Source organism: Rhopalosiphum maidis, chromosome 3, assembly GCF_003676215.2.
Source record: "Rhopalosiphum maidis isolate BTI-1 chromosome 3, ASM367621v3, whole genome shotgun sequence".
NCBI classification, from domain to species: domain Eukaryota; kingdom Metazoa; phylum Arthropoda; class Insecta; order Hemiptera; family Aphididae; genus Rhopalosiphum; species Rhopalosiphum maidis.
In genome coordinates, this window is record NC_040879.1 from 67689571 (window position 1) to 67708836 (window position 19266).

A 19266-nucleotide genomic window follows, 5' to 3' on the forward strand; every position below is an offset into this window, starting at 1 on the left:
TATTGAGCTGTTGAACTGTCTTTCGAGCAAAAATTTTCTTTTTATTGAAAGTATGTCCCAACTTAATTATATGGCAAAAGCCTTCTTTTACATTATTGTAAAATAACCTAAACTTATGGTAAGAATTGAAAGGGCATTGGAAGATAATTCTTCGTGAAGGGGAAGGGTGAATAATGAGTGTGCATTTTGGGAACACCTCGACCTGGCGCTTAAAAAAAACTAATTATCGAATTAAATATGTAATATTGTATATTTAGTATGCACATAGGCTTAAATAAACATACGTCTCGAATTATTGGTGGGGGTTCCCACCTAACCATCCAGTTGTAACGTCACGATCCCGAACTTGTGTAGCGTTATGCCGAGCTCGGGCTTCAGCCAACTTTGTTTTCGTAGATCGTCTGCGGGCACAACACTTAGGTTTAGGTGGTGACATTGGGCAGCACGGTACAGGATTTTGTGAACAGTACGATTCTGGTCCCTGTGAGCAACATAATTCCGGGTTCTTTGGACAGCATGGCTCCGGCTTCTTTGGACAGCACGGTTCCGGCTTCTTTGGGCAGCACGGTTCCGGCTTTTTTGGACAGCACGGTTCCGGCTTCTGCAAAGGTTCCAGCATTTTACACGATTCTGGTTTCTGAGGGCAACACTGTCCCGGTTCTTTCAGGCGACAAGAATCTGGCTTCGGTGGGCAGCATGGTTCCAACTTCTGCAAAGGTTCCGGCATTTTACACGATTCCGGTTTCTTTGGGCAACACTGTTTCGGTTCTTTCAGACAAGAATCTGGCTTCTGTGGGCAGCTTGGTTCCAGCTTCTGCAAAGGTTCCGGCATTTTACACGATTCCGGTTTCTTTGGGCAACACTGTTCAGATTCTTTCAGGCAAGAATCTGGCTTCCGTGGGCAGTTTGGTTCCAGCTTCTGCAAAGGTTCCAGCATTTGACTCGATTCCGGTTTCTGAGGGCAACATTGTTCCGGTTCCCGCAGACAACAAGATTCTGGCTTTTTTGGGCAGCAAGGTTTTGGCTCTGATCGAGCACATGGTTCCAGATCTGGTGATGAACACGGTTCCGACTCTGGTAGAGAACATGGTTCCGAATTTCCACAAGGTTCAGGCTTCCGACACGGTTCTGGTTTCTGACAAGGTTCCTGCTTCCTGCAAGGGTCCGGCTCTTGACACGCATCCGGACCGCGCTGCTGTATTTCTGGTTCAATTATAACGGCCACGTCAAATAATTTAAATCGAAAGTTTTGAATCTCTCGAATGATGTTCCGCTCCAGTTGCTGGTCGATTTGACAGGAGTTCTCAGTTTCAGGTGCGTTAGCCCAGTACTTGCACAGTTCGATCATGATGTGGTCTAGTAGCTCAGCACTGACTTCGCATCGGGCTACGTTTAGCGCCGCGAACGAGCCACGCATCTTGCGTCGCATTTCCACCCAGTCAGGGTTGTCATCCGGATCCGCGAGAGCTATTTCAGTCGCCTCAGCTTCGTCTCGTGCCCTCTCATCTGTAGATGGCAGATCTTCCTCACATAAGGGTTCTACATTCTTGTGATGTAGGTCGAATCGATCGTTGGCCTTGTTTGGGCATCCATAGGTTTTTGTTACCTGTTAGTATATATTATATTAAATAGCGATTAATGTTTGTCATAATATGTCGATGATGATGACACCAGGATAATATAGAACTTGGTAGAATTTGACAGTCTGTTCAATAACGGTTTTTAAATATTTAAATTAGTATCTTATAAAATTGTGATGAATTGTTGATAACAAAAACATGAAAAAATGTTATTAAAAAAAAATAATTATTGATTGACAACTAAAACATTATTTTTTTTATTTAAACGTTTAGTACGGGTTATCAGTCGAATGTTTGAACAGTTTTTAAAAATATTTGCCCCTCAGTCCATACTACAAAAATATAGGTAAAGAGAAAACCCAACAGACAATCTCCATAGTAATCCATAATAATAATCAAACAATAAAATAGCCATTAATAATAACGATCAATAGTGATTATGGTGATACTGAACAGTGTCAGATCGATGACTCGTGGTAGGATCAAGTGACCATAGTACAACTACTTATAACGGAGGACCAATAAAAAAAAAAAAAAATGCTATTTATAATTTTGTAATATGATACATTAATTATATAAAATATTAAAATATAATAAATATAGTAAATATTATAATTAATTATAAATATTTCGGTGTTTTTAATAAAAATGAAACATTTATTTTCAACTGGATACTTGACTCTTCGCTCGTGTGTTCCTTCAGATTGATTTACGAATAGGGATAAAACTGAATCCATAACAGCCTTGAATTAAAGGGTGTGGGTAATTTTTTTAAATAATATTTCCTGGAATATTTTTCGTTCTTTTAATTAATTTAATACTTTTCAAAGTTTATCACGATATCAACCTAAGGTTCCTAAGACAATTTCAGTCTTAAGGTCTCAGTGTATTGCATACTTGCACGCCCCCCTCCCTCACACACACCCTCGCTATAGGTCTAACACTGATACCGAACTGTCGTACGAACCTCAGTAGCGCATCCGTTTTGCTGCCTCTCGTGCTGTTCCCTGTACTTGAGCACCTCGGACCATATGGTCAACCGAACCTCCTCGTCGCCGGCCAGCCACTCTTCCCGGCACTGCCAGTAATCGCACGCGTGGCTGCACTGGTAATAAAGTGTGGACCATTCGTTGATCACGGTCGGGAACCACGGTTCGTCGTAATGCTGGCCCAGGGCCTGAAACAGGCCTGCTGCCGTCGACTTGGTAGACTGCCACTCGGCCGAGTCCTCGAAACACGGTCCGGGAAATGTCACCTGCTTTGGTGCCGGATCGCAGTCGTCTGCAGCGCATGCGCTACGCGGACGGGGCCTAAGCGCGTCGCACTTGTCCAGGCCCATGTTGCCGCATCGTCTCTCGCGCGGCGATTGACCGTCGCCCGGACAGCGCAGATGTTTTCTCTTCTTCAGCGGCATCAGAAACGTATCGTCGCCATCTGGAGCGCAGCAGGTCATGGTGTTCGTTGATGATTACTTTATACGACGACGATTATGAAGTTGACGCGGACAATGATGATGGTAGTAATGGCGGGTCTCGATCTACGGATTAAGGCGTAATCTTGTCGGTGTCGTTGTCGCAGTCCGACGGTGCCGCCGTCGATGATGCCGTTTTTGTGCGGTTATTATAGAATAGATATGTTTCCTTTCTGGTCGTGTTCTTGTTAGGTATTAAATTTAGGTAGAGTTCATGCTCAAAAGTTATATTAAAACAGCGTAAGTTGCACAGTGTTAATGTTAACAAAAATCCGATTTATTTGTTATTTTCTGCTTGTTCAACAATCAAACGACGGGAGACCAAGTAATCAATATTCACATCGCCGTGACTACTATATCTGTATTACTACACAAGACGTTCCACAAATAAATAATAACGAACTGATATTATTGGTAAATGATATATTTATCCCCGAAACCCCTTGCAATCTCTGCCTATGCCTCACCATCGCATAAATGACAATACGACATCCAGACCGTAATTCCTGCCAAAGTGTTGCTCTAATATATTATCTAGTGTGGCAAGTAGTTACCGCATTTATGAATCGCCATGGTAAAATTAAAAGAATATATTATGTGATATAGCTTGTTACAAAATAAACTATATTATTATTAGATAGATAGTAAGCAAAATAAAGCAACCATTTTTAAATTTATTAATTATTACTATTTATAACTATCGCAGGTACACCTTTTTAGAATATTATTGATCTTATAGTATTATGGTGCAATTGCAATAATAATGTTAATCATTCAATTAGATAATTAAATACGATTTGATTATTTTTCAAAAAAATATTTTGAATTTCTTAACTCTTAATTATACATACCATGGCAAACACTTTTGGCTGACCTGGGCTTGGCGACACGATTGCGAACTAGTTTTGCCACATTTAAAAATAATACTTCAATAATATGGGTATTATGTGGTATACCTATCATATCTTTTTAATTTTTAATATTAATTTATTTTAATAGTTTAAATGAAAATTGAACAGCATTATTGAAAATATAGGTATTCACAAAAACACAAAAATTAAAAATTAAAATAATTTATGTATACTCTAACAATATACTATAGCTCTAGCATTATCCAATGTAAATAAGTAGCCCAAGTGCCCGATTCAACAATTAACCCAATTACTATTTACATAATCCATGGATACATCAATATACGGGAGAGCTTCATATCTATACATTTTTGCCAATGTCTAATGTACGTTCACCTATTAGGCATATGCATTTAAAATGTCATCAGTTTTAAAAATTCAGACATTTACTCACAGTTATGTTGATTATATTACAAACTGATAATAAGTATTTAGGTACCTACTTACAGCAAAATAATCGTGCAAGCATAGAAAATTATTTCAATGTCAAATGTCAGTTATTCAAGTTTGTACGAATGTAATATTACGATTGCTTACATAATGTAAGTTACATCTCGTTATTATTGTTATGATTTTTTTTTCATAGTCCTTTTCTAGGAACTTATCCACCTTCAACGTTAGATACTGCAGTCGTAAGTAACAATAAAAAAAATGTATATTACAAAATTATTCCGTACACAAATACAGATGTTGAAATCATTTAATTTGTGAAAATCTTAATTATTTTTTACATTTTTATATTAAATCGTATATTGATAAAGAAAAACTATTAGTCCGTATTCGTCTTTAATTTGCAAGATAAATAAATAGTACTTATGCAAAAGGTATGACATTTCTTTTAATAACAATATATTTTTTAAAAGTATTAAAAATATTTGATTTAACATATAGTAATTAGTAAAATACAATAATTCTTGTTCATTAGAAAAAAAAAATTGTTTATTTAGATTCTGAACGAAATGAGGAATGTATACAATGATGATGTATGTTGTTTTTTTATTATTATTTTTGTGTGCGTCATCACGTATTGAAGTACAAATAATCCTTTGATTTTTGACTTCAGCCCCTCTTTGAAAAGGAAAATTAATTTAATTGGTACTTCATAATTTCCAGTATTTTTCAAAAACGTCGGGAAAAACCCTGAAAATGTAACGAAAAAATGGGTTTTTTAAGCATATTCAGTTTTTGACTAATATACAACTACTATGATAAGTTGTACTTATCGTAGTAAAAAAAAAACAAAAATTCTTTAGTCACAAATTTTGTTTAAAAGCATTGAAAGTTCAAATAATTACGAAATATATCAAAATTGCGAAAATTTGCAATGAAATTTTAATTTTAAATTCGTAAAATTTTTGTGATTTATATCTAAGGTTAAAAAATCCAATACAAGGTTATCTATAAGTTTTCCTACAAGTAACTTTAAAAAAAATTCTAGCGTGAATCTAGAAAAAATTTTATGAGCGTATGAAATTTAATTTTTTACGAAATCGTGTAAAATAACGATACATTACAATTTAGTTATAGGTAATAATACAATATATCCTACTAATTATCCTAGACAGACAAATCAACTCCGTTCAGAATCGTTTTTCGTCTACAATGATACCTGTCATTGCAAATTTAACACATCCATTATAGTGACTAACTTTCCATATCTACTATACAGCAGAGCAATACCCACTTGCCCACCTTTTTTTATAGTGAATTGACGAAATTTAATGAACATTAAAATAAATAGAATAACTTAAGACATGTTTATTACTATATTATACGAATATATCGGATATTCACATGCTACGAACAACGTTGCACCGATGGAGTGTCGTAGTCGTCGGACGGAAGAAGCTTGTAGACATGGAACGTCGAGACGTCGATGATAGACCGCTTTAAACAATCGCTTTTTCTCACGAGATTAAAACGGCGCGCCATTTTTCGTAACAGGTATTCAGTTTTTACATGACCTTATGGGCTAATGACTCAAACGGCTACTATTTAACCCCCTTTGTATATGTATTTTTAAATATATAGTATATATATCAATAAAATGTCAGATTTCTCTCAACTGGAAGTCTGGAAGGTCTCATAAAGAATGTAATCTATAGAATATTTTACAAACACATCAATTGTAACACCGAAAATTTAAAGTTTCAAATGTTTCTATAAGCCGTTTCATATTTTTTTAGAAATATCAAATAAACTAAATAAATTTTATCAAAAATAAGTTGCATTTCCTTGTAGATAATCCCTGTCTTGGTTGTTTTCCTTAATTCTTTTTTGTTTTTCCAACGTGTTTGAAAACTACTATGAGTTTTAAATGTTGACCTCTTAAAAAATACCATCTAGATTCATTTTCCTATCAGAAAATATATTGAAATTAAACATCAAAGGATTATTTCTGTATTAGAATAAATGTTTAAGATAATTACATTACTATGCTGTGAACCTGAAAGTAATAAGTCGTTAAAAAAAAATATGGAAATCGTGAAAGGGCTGGTAAAGTGTATTTTAATGTTGTAACGCCTGGCGTTGTCAAAGTAGAAATATAGAATAAAAAAAATTCTAATTAAAAAAAAAAATTAAGCCTATATATTGTTAACCACAAAACGCATCAAACTGTGTTACTTAAATAGTGGCGTGGAGAGTATATTTCAAACCCTAAGCAAAGTATTTAAACAATAATCCACCCACTATACCCCAACATATACGACATACTATATATTCTAAAATATATTATGGTAATTTAGAATTTTTATAATCAACAATTTAATATAAAAAAATATTATGTTAATTAGCTATACATTCATCCACGCAAATTTTAATTTTTAAGCTTAACACCAATTTCAAGGGCTAAGCAATTGCATTATAGACAGACATTGTTCACCACGCCACTATAGGTACTCAAATAACGAATCTTTAAACTGCCATTTTGACTTTTTACTATATATTTTAATTTTTTATCGTTACGCAGTGCTGCAGCGTAAATATATACATTATGTCGCGCACGACAAATCGGTCTGAAACAATTTAATACGCTCAAATCATGCCGACCCTCCTGCAGGCCCATTTTATATTTACACGCTCTCACTCTTACGTGTGCGAACCGAACGCGCCGCCGCGTTCCAATCTCGCGAGAAAACGCGATCGTCTAAAGCGTCCTCGACAGTAATAATAATATGTGCACAGTATTACATACACATTAGACGCGCACCGCGCGCGAGCACACGATACACTCACAGAACTTGTATAGTAGTGTACGTCAGCGGGGGGCGCCATGTACACGACCATATTTTCATTTTGTCCTCTGGAGTGTCGAAAATCCTGTGTGTTCCGTCGCCGTGGGCTATGTTTCGAGTGGTTTATTTATTATACGTTTATCATGGTTTGTTATTATTATTGTTACGTCGTTATACATTATAAATACCAAACGTATACGACAACGCTATTATTTTTCAATTTGATCCAATCCGACTCCCTCTGTGTGTATATAAAACATAAATAATATACGAATTCGATGCACTCGCAATTGGCCGATAAGAAACGTGGGAAACGCTATTCGGACGTTGCAATATCATTATCGTTATACAGCCACCAGCAGTATAAACATGTATGTTCCTATATATATCATAACTGCGAGTTATAACTTTTATAGGTATATTTGATGTACCCATCTTCACGGTACATTTTATTTTATAGTAAAAAATACGTGTCATAGTTGCGTAGTATACATAACAATGCTGTTTGCACTGCACGTTTAAATCCTCGTTTAAGCCTCGATAATGGAATACGTGATGTGAGATAATAGGTGGTATGTATTCAATATTATAGGTACATATTATTACGAGTAGTGAGTACTGACAAATATTCGTCTTCCAAGCGGAAAAATACCAAACAGGTAAATAAATATTTATTATTTATGAATATCAATTAATATTCTCTGCAAATAGTTAATAAATCTTTGACATACCTACCCACTGTATTATGCACTATCCAATATCAGAATGACGTTTCTATTCGACCACGGTACTTGTCAAATTTAACCGGGATTAATTCATTCAGTTGTTTAGCATTTAATGTTTATAATATGTATGTAATATGTTTGTAAATACATTGTGTAAAATAAAAACATTTTTGTTAGATACTTTGTATGTAGGTGTTTAGCAGGACCGACCCGGTCAGGGAGGACTTTGAAACGGCGTCTACCCTTGAGAAAACCCCAGCTACTCGTAAATAATAATTTATTTTTTTATTCAAAAAATTTACAATCCGTATATTTTGTTTACAGAATAAGTAAAAAAGATGATTGACATGAGCATATACATAGTAATATTATAAAACAACACATGAAGCAGCAATAATTAATTAAAAACAAAAAGGTTTTTTTTCTTTAGGTTTCAATCTGAATCGAACAATACATCGTTACTTTGCTTATTAATTTATAATTATTAAAATTTGAAAGTCACAAAATCTGAAACCTATAAATAGTTGTTATTTCGATGAAAATTATTTTAATCGTTTGGACGACACGACGGTCGCCGATTCAATGAAATCACCGCTCGACAGTTCAGGCAATGTTACAGATCGTAACATATTAATTGTTAACATAATATTGTAATGTTATCGCTGGTTGTGCGGAGAGAGCGGGGGAGAATAAGCCGCGTATTATAGACACTTTCAACATTGAGTTCATCACAATGTTACATTGTCAGTATATTATGCCGCGCCGCATTTAGACATCTAAGCCGTCATAATTATAACATTTAACATTTTTTTTTTTTAAATTATTATTATACATCTATACTATTTAATATGACTTTTGTAGAGAGTGTTATTGACGAGTGTCCAGATAAAAAAGATTCCAATAAAAGGGGTTTTTTTTTTTTGTTCGCTGTTGTACAAAGTTAATGTTATGGAAACTATAAATAAATAGAGTCACCACAGAATACTTACTCACGAGCCGCTACAACCGCAAGCATTCGGGTAGACAATATTATTAAAAACGATGTACAAAGATTCAAAGAATATGAACAGATTTTAGCATTTTAAAATGAAACTTAGATACACATTTATCAATGATAAATTCCGAGCAGATTTAACGTTTAATTATAAATTATAAAATGCAGTAGGTACTATTCATTAGGTATGTACAACGTAATGAATTATTTTTGTAGAAAATAATATATCCCCAAAAGTATTGTGTGAAGTCCATTCCCGAACGGTACACATTGAGTAAAAAATTAAAGAAAAAATAAATAATATAACATAAAAATACAAAATACAAAACAATAATATTACCTATTACACATTGAAATAATCACTGGGAACGTTCGCTTATTAAAACCAAACGGTGTTTCGTGGACGAATTATTTATAAATTTACGATGTTAATTTACATCGTCCTGTGACTATGGTTCATTATGTCGCTTGTGATCATACTATATTGTACGAAACGTGCGATTGCGAACAGCGCGTTGTTGTACACGGGTATTATAATGATATTATGTAAACGCGGAGGCGCCAGGTGAGAAGGCGTATAGTTGTAGGCACACGATCGCGGGCCCGATAGAGCGGCCAACGAAGATCATAAGAGACTATTAACGTCATTAATTAATTGGTGTGAAGGTTTTAATATATTACATAGTATGATGTGTGTGTGTGTGTGTGTGTGTGTGCTTATACGTCCATTGTATTTTAATTCGGTATCATATAGTCCAAGATTATAGAGCAGAAGACGGCGTTGTGCGTTTTATATGTGTTTATTTTTTCTCCATTCAGACGTTCCCGTCTCCGTGTTTAATTGTTCTCTAATGAACACGTCAATGGCTAATGTGAACTATTGTAAAGATGGTAATAAATAACCACGCCGGCTGTGAACTGTCCATAATATTTATAATATAGAAGTGTGTACATATATAATATACAGCCTACCCACTTATAGTCGAGATTAGAAGTTTTAACTAAAATATTATATTATAATGGGTATATTATGCATTTTTACCCGTATGAGAATTGTCAAATGCACGTAGTACTGTTTGGTGCACTGCGGTCTTAATGTCTACTCATCTTTACTACACAGATCTACCCGTCGAGTATCGATCACAAGTTTCGATCAAAATTCTAATTTCACCATTTATTAAAAATATTCTAATAAACATAATTTAAAAAATTATAAACAATAAACGTATAAATGTATGTACTTATGTAACAGGTACGTAAAGTAGAAAAATAATTACAAATTACGTCATTAAAAGTATCGTTTGTGCTTTTTGTATACGCTAGACCTACGACATATTATATATTATCATTCCAATGAAAATTTCAATTGCATTCATTTTTAAACGTTGTAGTATGATTAATTCAAAGTTGATAAACTTTAGTGTGCAGTATTTTTCGAAATATTGTATTGTTGGTTTTTATACAAAAAAGTGTAGCCGCGGGCCCGCGTAGGTACCTAATTGTTAGTTACTATACAATATATTTTAGTTTATCAATTAATTCTAATGTTTATGTTTGATTTTATTGGTGTTTGTAATAAATTATGTTTTTATTTTTAATTTCGCAAAAATCAAATGACGTTTGAAAGTGTTAGGTTTCTGCGACAAGAAATTCAATAACAATATGCGCTGTTTGAACTGCACATCTAAAGGGGCCGTCATTATGATGAAATAATGACATTACACTACCGCGTCTTCGCACACACTAAACCAACGACAAAAACTATGAAATGCGCAAAAAATGAAAAACGTATCACAAATCTAATAGGTATGAGAGATATTACTATATCATTAATTACTTAACATTTTTTAACGTTTAAATAATCGAAAACGTAAAGACGATTTATATTTTTTATAATTTAAGCTCTGATATTTACGTAAATACGAATTACTCTCTGAACACGAACTAATGTATTCCAATCCATGTACAAAAAATTAACAAAATCATCGATGAACACAACTGTTTGTTTTATAAGTACCCTACGTTTAATTTAACCGCCTAGTAGAAACACTGAACGTCACATAGCCGGCCTCGGGGTACGCAATTATGAATTAAGTTTTAATGGTCTAAAAACCGTGTATCGTTGTATTATAGTGTAGAACGGTCGTAGGTAACGAATTTATGTAGACGCGATGAAAATTAATTTCCCCGTGTCGTCGCGATAGATCTGCAATCTGTTGTACTGTGTAATAGTATCTATACCGATAGAACCGTGTGTCCGCAAAGCATAATCTACGTCAACAGATGCCGCTGATGTGATGAACCGATGACTATAACGTGGAAATATGGAATATTGAAAATAATACGTCGCCGTATTATAGTGGTAATATAATGTGGTGTGATAATATTAATATTATATTAATATTAGCGTTTATAAGCTAATGGTATGGGTATCCATCCAATAATATCCAATAATATTCCTGTAGTAAAGTAAGATCATATTATTATTTATTTGTCCCGTTTTGAAAAGATAATAATTTTATAAAAAAACAACCAACATTTTTATAAGCTAAAGGTATGCAAATTTTACTGGAAATCAATCGCAATTTACTAGATACCAGATACTTGAATGAATAGCCAAAAATGTCACTAATTTAAATACTTAATAACATATTTATCACTCTATTTTCAATCATCGGTAATAGGTATATGATTGATCCATAATAAACATGATACGAGAAAAACAAGTTTGAGAACCAACTACCATAATACTACCAACTAACTATAACAGAGCGACTATACAAAGCAACTTACTGTTGTATATATTAATAAATATTAAATATAAGTTTAATTAAAAATCATTCTTGTATAGCCTAGAGTATTTTTAAATGTTTATTTATGGCTGAGATAAAAAATCTTATATTTTTCTGACAGTCAAAATTCTATATAACTATTATAATTTTTAATTTTTAAAACTAATTATCTATATAAATCTCTAGATAAAAAGTATGCAAATCAGATCACATCGGATATGTATGAATTACTAAAGCATATTTTCAATTAAATAGACACTATTTTAATCATTAACCGTGTATATTTGTCTGCGTTGTAATTCTAACGAAAACTGTTTATACGATGTGTTATAAGTAAGACGTACTTATTTAATTCTTTGGTACTTACAGCTCACAATCATAATATCGTTAAGCAGAACCGCCGGGAGGACTTATCTATGTATACAAATCCGTCGTACACGGTAAGTCACACGTATAGGCGACTACGGTACATGAGTACTAATACTACTAAAATACTTGAATAGGTAGATACGACCCGACTATTTTATATTTTTATACCAAACACTTGGGCACCGCATCCAGCCACATAGTGAGCCATGTATTTTTATCTTTCTACTCGATTCTCCGTGAGAAATAAAAGTATAATACATTATATTATACTCTCGAATAAAACAGTTATAAAATTGTAACCTATAGGTATATTGTATGTATGCATGGTCGAAAAAAGCATTCTTTTGGAGTGGGAATCGTTCTTGATACGAACAATAATAACAACCAACAACCGATAACCAATGTGTGTTTAGTGAACTATTGCGCCACAGCGATTCTCCTGAGGCTATTTGTTTTCCATTTGTTGCTTGTTACGTGTTAATTTATTGCGGATGGCCAAAAAATACATAACAAGCGCTCCAAAGACAATCGTACATAAAGGGTTTACTTTATGTTTACCGATTGTTCGAACCCCTGTCGTGCGTGTAACATGTCCCCTATCATTTAAAATGCTACTCAAACTCTGGGCGTTTGCCACTTCAGCTGAACCTTTGTGTGATGTAGTTTCATTTATTTCGGTTTTATCTACTAGGAAAAAATGAAAAGTACGGCGTAATGAGGTCACACGGTTTGGTCGGGCCGTCGGCCGTCGTTATTGGAAAAGCTAAAAAAAAAAAAAAACCACTCGCGATATAATAAACAAAATTCTTCATCACGATTTAACACAACATTTGAGCTCATCGTATCGAACGTACCCAATGTTAACCTTGAATTAATCAATTGACCTTACTGCTCTTCGCCACAGTGGCCTTGGTAAAGTCCAATAAGAATATTGTCCCGCATGCAAGACGCCCTTGTCTTGTTATGTTTTATTTTTATTTTTTTTATTTGTGTTTATATCGGTTTCAAAGCCGTTAATACTAAATATATACTCTTGTGCTTCCATTCAATCAATCTTAGAATGAGTGTTTTACGAATATTTAGATATCACATTAGTTCAACTATCAATATTAACAAATCATGGATAAATGTTTTAAAAATTATAAAATTTAAAATTATTTTAATGAAATGTCATGATATTTTTTAGTACTCCTCAATCTCTCTGCGGTTGTAGCCGTAGGTAATATTTTGATAATATTTCAATAAATAAACCTTGGTTGGATCTAAGAACCAGGAATGAAAAAGGGATCTACGTAAGAAATGCATAAATATCATGTGAATATAAACTTAATAGGTACTCGTAATTATTGTAAAAAGTTACAAGCCATAAAAAAATATCAAAAATTTACCTTGCTGAGAGTAAAGTATTACACATTTTTATAATCTAACTATAGTAGAAACAAGAAAAATATCTTTCAAATAGTAACCATGAAAGATTTATCCCGCATAGCTTTTTTTGTAATTGCCCCTTTGACTTACTATTTGTTTACCTACTTCACGACTACACGCAACTACGTTTAGCAATATCAACGTTGAAACTCGTATTTTAACAGCTGAAAAAGGGTATATTTTTGTAGCGATATTCACATTAGTGGATACAATTAATAATACAAAATATCTCACGGATTTTAAAATATGATCTTAAAGCATGTTTAAAAATTCCAAAAATCATAATTCGAATAAATTCATTACTAAAGGATAAAATTGAGATGAACATTCTTGGTGAATCATTATGTATATGATAATAAAACGTGAAATAAAATAGGTGTGCAAACATTACAAGACTCATTATTATTATTTGTGGTAACATTTGCATATCATAATAGGTATACTATTACTATATATCATTATTATCATTTACTATTATCCCCATTTAGCCTGTTGTTGTTCTCGTAATGTTTTAATGCGCACTAGTTAAATGTCAATAATATAAATTACAATGACATTCATTTATGTGACAAGTGCTGGAATTATTGATGTTGGGTATATAATATACGGTATATGACATTCAGTGTCGTATGCCACATTAAGCTACAAAACCACACGATATTATTATCCTGGTTTAAACCATAATATCGTTTCATTACTATATTCCAACCATAATAATATAACCTAACCTAACCTTTTTTTATTAGACGTGTTCTGTTGCTCTAATATGCGTTGGCTGTGGACTGTGGTTCTGTTCGGTTCCCGAGTAAAATTATACATATATATACGTTTGTATGTTAATAAATTAATTTCTGTCATTGTCTCTAAGTGGAAATAGTTTTTATTTTAATTGTAAAATGATTTAGGTACCTATGTGTCTTATTTATGGGATTACGGTTACTTTGTATATAATAAGTATTACTTATAGTAGTACTTAAATAAATATGCTTTTTAAATAATATATATTTTTTATTAATATTATTTGTTGAAAATGCAATACCTATACCATACAATATGCATATTGTACATATTGCACATATTTTAACAGTAAATAGGTACCATCATCTGTTATCGTAAGAAGTATTAAAGATTTTTTTTCCACCTTTATTTGTATGTTTTAAATTTTAATGTATGTACTTAAATATAATATAAATAATAACTGATAGGCATATATTGTGTTACAATGTACGAGTATACTATACAGTAGAAGTGTAGACTACAATTACAACTTGAACAACAAAATCGACCAATGATAGTGACACTTAATAAATTGATTAGTGTAGATGTATTTTTTTGAAAAGATGTGTTAGTTAATATTCAAATCTTTGCACCACTTCTGTCCTCGAATATTGTGATAAAAAAGTCAATATCAAATACAAAATGCATTTAAATGGTTTAATTTTGATGGTTTAGAACATAAAACGTTTGTGCCTATGTAATGATTTTAGATATTTCTTTAATGTTTTTGAAAATGTTTTTTTTTTACAAAATTAAAACCTATTTGTAATTTCACTTTCCTAAGCAAAATATTTTTGAATTTTTCTTATAATTTCGATACTTAAACATTGAATTTCAAATAAGCTACACTAATTCACAGAAAAATAACATTCAGCTTTGGAATATGAAGTAGTATAGAACATCATGGAATATCGTATAATAAGGTATGAAAAATGTAAGCTAACCTCTTGAATATAATAAATTATAAATTATACGTCTATTTTTAGTTATTCAATCCGGTCAGCTCGTATAATCTTGTATCGTAAAACCGTAATGTAGATTATCGTAAACAATTAAATGCTTGCCAGTAGCGATTTTTGTCCCGGTATCTCGGTATATCTGTATTATTAGGTGTTTTTGAAATATTAATCCCCTCGTCGTCGTCATCTATATAATTATTTAAATATAATAAATACATACCCTTGTACTAATTATTAACGATCGAGCAACGTTGGTGGGTTCACAAAACTAAATGCGATACATCGGTCACACCCCCTTGTCATACCATATGGATTGTTTACATGTGCAGTGCGCGCGCGCGCGCGCGTGTGTGTACCATATACATAAACGTGTACGTGCGTTTGTATTTTATTGAATAAAGTAGTAAGTATAAATTATACCCAGACAAGTATAAAAAATTATCGATTTAATCTGCGTGTTAAAAAAATTAGGCCCCACACAATGTATATTAATTGTATTATTTATTCGTCATCATTTGTATACTTATATACTATATAGCAATGTTATAATAATAACACATGTGACCGTTGTGAGGTATCCATGAAAACTAATAAATTTATCGTTCATCAATAACAATATTACGGTAGGTACCTATGTTATTATAGCATTCCAATATTGCGCTTGAACGTTTTATCATGGTGTACAAACGAGTGCGCGGTACGATATTTTGTAGAATTACGAATATTATATTGACTAAAATCAAAAAGCAGCGAAAAATAACTCTGACGCAGTTGAAACGAATATTGTGCTCGAAGTTCGGCAATAATTTCTTTCGCAAACAGAATCATAAATACATACTACTGAATGTCATGGAATATTTGTTGTACACGAAGAAATTGTCCGTAAGTGTTGGTTCGACTACAGATGAACACGACAGTATGGAAACAGAAGTTACAGTTAACAATAGTGAATTAATAATATATTATAGTGAGTTTATCGTACTATTTTTCATACGCAATATCCATTGTGTATGCTAATGATATATTTACAAATAGCACTTGAATTTATTTAAATTTAAACAAAAGGCGTACCTGCTATAAAATAATAATAAATCAATAATATAATATTATACATTATAAAATTTATAATATTATATCAGTGAGATCGTTATTATAATACATTATCATTATAGTATTTACTATTTATACATTTATCAAATTCTTACCATATTGATTTGAATGTAAAATACTACTATGTATACTTACTTCTTTGCATATAACCTTACAAAAATAATAATTATAATTTTTCACAATGAAATAATGCCAAACGATATATTTTAATGTTTATAACATATTGTTTAAGATATATTTTTCTTCCTATTTTTGGTTCGATATGAATATTTAATATAACATATTATAAACATTGAAAATTGTTAGTTAGATAATCATAAAACAAAAGTAATAGATTAATGTTCAAAATACATTTTGTGTATTTGAATAAAATTTATTTTTACTTATCTATTATATAGTTTGTGTTCTCTAGAAAAAAAACTTTAATTGTTAATTATCCTTATAATCAAAATTCAAGGTTGTAATAATAAATACAAATAAAAATAGTAAACACTATACTTTTTTTAACATATTTATTAATTCAAAAATATATTTTACGTATCATAAAGATGTTGTTACGAACGAATTGTTGTCAAAGTTCAATGATGCCTTTTTTTCAAATCCATCGAATATTTTGGCTCAAAATATTTGTACTGTGTATGACCCATTTCAAATAACATTGTCAAGAAATAGGATTCAAGACCAAATAGTTTCTGACAATTATTTTTCTACGAGAGTAATTAACTAAAAACCTTTTAATGGAGTAATGCAGTAATAAATTACAAAATTACTTATATTTATTTAAATTAGATTAAAGGTTGCGGAAATCCGATAGGTGATCAAAAATATTCTGGCCGATGTTGGATTTTCGCCTGCTTGAACGTAATACGAGTTCCGTTTATGAAACATTATAAAATTCCAAAATTTGAATTCAGCCAAGCTCACATGTTTTTCTGGGATAAGGTACTTAATTTTAATAAAAATTATTCGAATAAATTTAGAAAATGTAAATTATTATATCATATTATTTTGTATGAGTTGAGTTAGTAGTTCTAAATGCTTTCGGATAAAAAAAGAATAGTTTAAATTCAAAACAGGATTTTTAAATTCATATTTTTAAAATATAAACATTTATTTAGATTGAGCGATGCAACTTTTTTTTGAACGGAATAGTATCAACAGCTAGAAATGGCGAATATTTAGACTCCAGAAAAGTGATGCATCTACTAAAAGTAAGTAAAAAATTTAAAAAATCTATTGTAATAAAATAACGCTTTTGTAAATTTTTCACCGTAAAAATAAAGATTTTTATTTTTGCATTTAATTCACCTTTAGTGTCAAATTAAATTGGTGTTCAATCAATATTTAATTTTTAAAAAACATATGGACAGTTATCGTTAAAAATAAAAAACAAAATAACCAAAAAGTAGATTTGTGCTTTATTTTTACATTAAAATAAATTATAAAATTCAAAAGTAACAATTTTCAAAGAGTTTTATAAAAAATTTTTATAATTTTATAGACGGGCAAATCTACAAAGTTGTATATACGTCTTATTCAATTAAAATATCTATTGTTTTTTTAGAAGTTTATTTTTCATACAAAATGTATTCACGGCATTATCTCTTATAGATAAAACAATATTATTTTTCAAAAACCAATTATAATTCTACAATCAAGCTATAACTGCATATTTTTATGAAAACCATGAATATACAGACTTGTTATGCTATTATATTATAATAAAATTATGATTTTTTTATAGAACCCCGTTGAAGACGGTGGCTATTGGAATATGGCAGTCAATATTATCAAAAAGTATGGTCTTATGCCAAAACTTAGTTTTCCAGAAAGTTATAATAGCGAAGACAGTGAAGAACTTAATTGCATTTTGAACAGTAAAGTAAGTTTAAACTATATAATATTTAATTGAGTATGAAATCATTAAAATAATAACAGTTAAAAACATGTAACTGTTAAAATGTATCTCATTAAAAATATTATTTTATCAAACGTAAAAAGTGCTTATAGCAGCTTATCAGCAATATAATAATATGTGTTATATTAAATATTGCTTAAAAGTCCAAATGCAGTGGAAATTTATAACGATTTTTGTTATTTTGTAGTGACTTGAAAATTATTTTCTGTAGAAATTTGAATCATTCCACAATTCACTATAACATAAATTTACATTTTTATACGCAATACAATGTTTTTTATGTATTTTTACTAATTTTAAAAGATTTTTACCACGAATCTAAATTTACATAAAATATGTGGAAAAGTACATAGGTCGGTGTGTCGGTCATGATTTATAAATTCATTATGATAATAGAATTCGTATGCAATGAATTCAAATTTAATATATCTACTCTTAATGACGCGCGAGTTTCTCTCAAAACTTATTATATACTATAGAGCTACTTTCTTGGTTTTTTCTAATTATTTTTTGTGATTTCTTTAAGTAGGTTATTACGGTAGAGTAAGCTGGGTCTAGCATATTATGTTATATATATTATATATAATGAAACCCCGCATTTACGTCTTACGAAAGTTGTATTCTTATATACTGTGGTATACTGGTATACCTAGAAAATTAATCAACTTTCAACTGTTTACAAAAATATATATATTATTCTAATATTAATTTAGGAATTCTGTGTACCAGATATGAGCTTAGCTCAGTTGGTTTATGTTATATCATGTTTATCAGCTCTTATTATTATTGTATTAAAATTAAATTACGTTGAAATAAAATATCATATCATATTATCAAATAGGTTACGAAAATTTAAGGGACGGCTCTGGATTTACCATAAATTAAAAATTTATGAAATGTATAAAAATAATATATTTGTTAATAAACTACTTAAGTAAGAGTTTTATATTATAGCTCCGAGAATTTGCCATTGTTTTACATGATATGGTGACCAAC

At 31.3% G+C, this 19266-nt stretch overlaps 2 protein-coding genes across 2 annotated transcripts; one reads left to right on the forward strand and one right to left on the reverse strand.

The window, feature by feature from the left end:
- Window positions 1-292: 292 nt before the first annotated feature.
- Window positions 293-3033, reverse strand: LOC113558081. The gene is made up of 3 exons (XM_026963598.1): window positions 2548-3033; window positions 946-1606; window positions 293-699 (listed from the first exon to the last, which is right to left on the reverse strand). The coding sequence occupies exons 1-3, from the start codon at window positions 3031-3033 to the stop codon at window positions 293-295; spliced, it is 1554 nt and encodes a 517-aa protein (XP_026819399.1).
- A 12884-nt stretch (window positions 3034-15917) lies between these two features.
- On the forward strand, window positions 15918-19253 carry LOC113558080 (bleomycin hydrolase-like). The gene is made up of 6 exons (XM_026963597.1): window positions 15918-16209; window positions 16901-17067; window positions 17142-17294; window positions 17471-17563; window positions 18097-18229; window positions 19225-19253. Exons 1-6 carry the CDS (start codon window positions 15918-15920, stop codon window positions 19251-19253), a joined length of 867 nt encoding a protein of 288 aa, XP_026819398.1.
- Window positions 19254-19266: the final 13 nt, after the last annotated feature.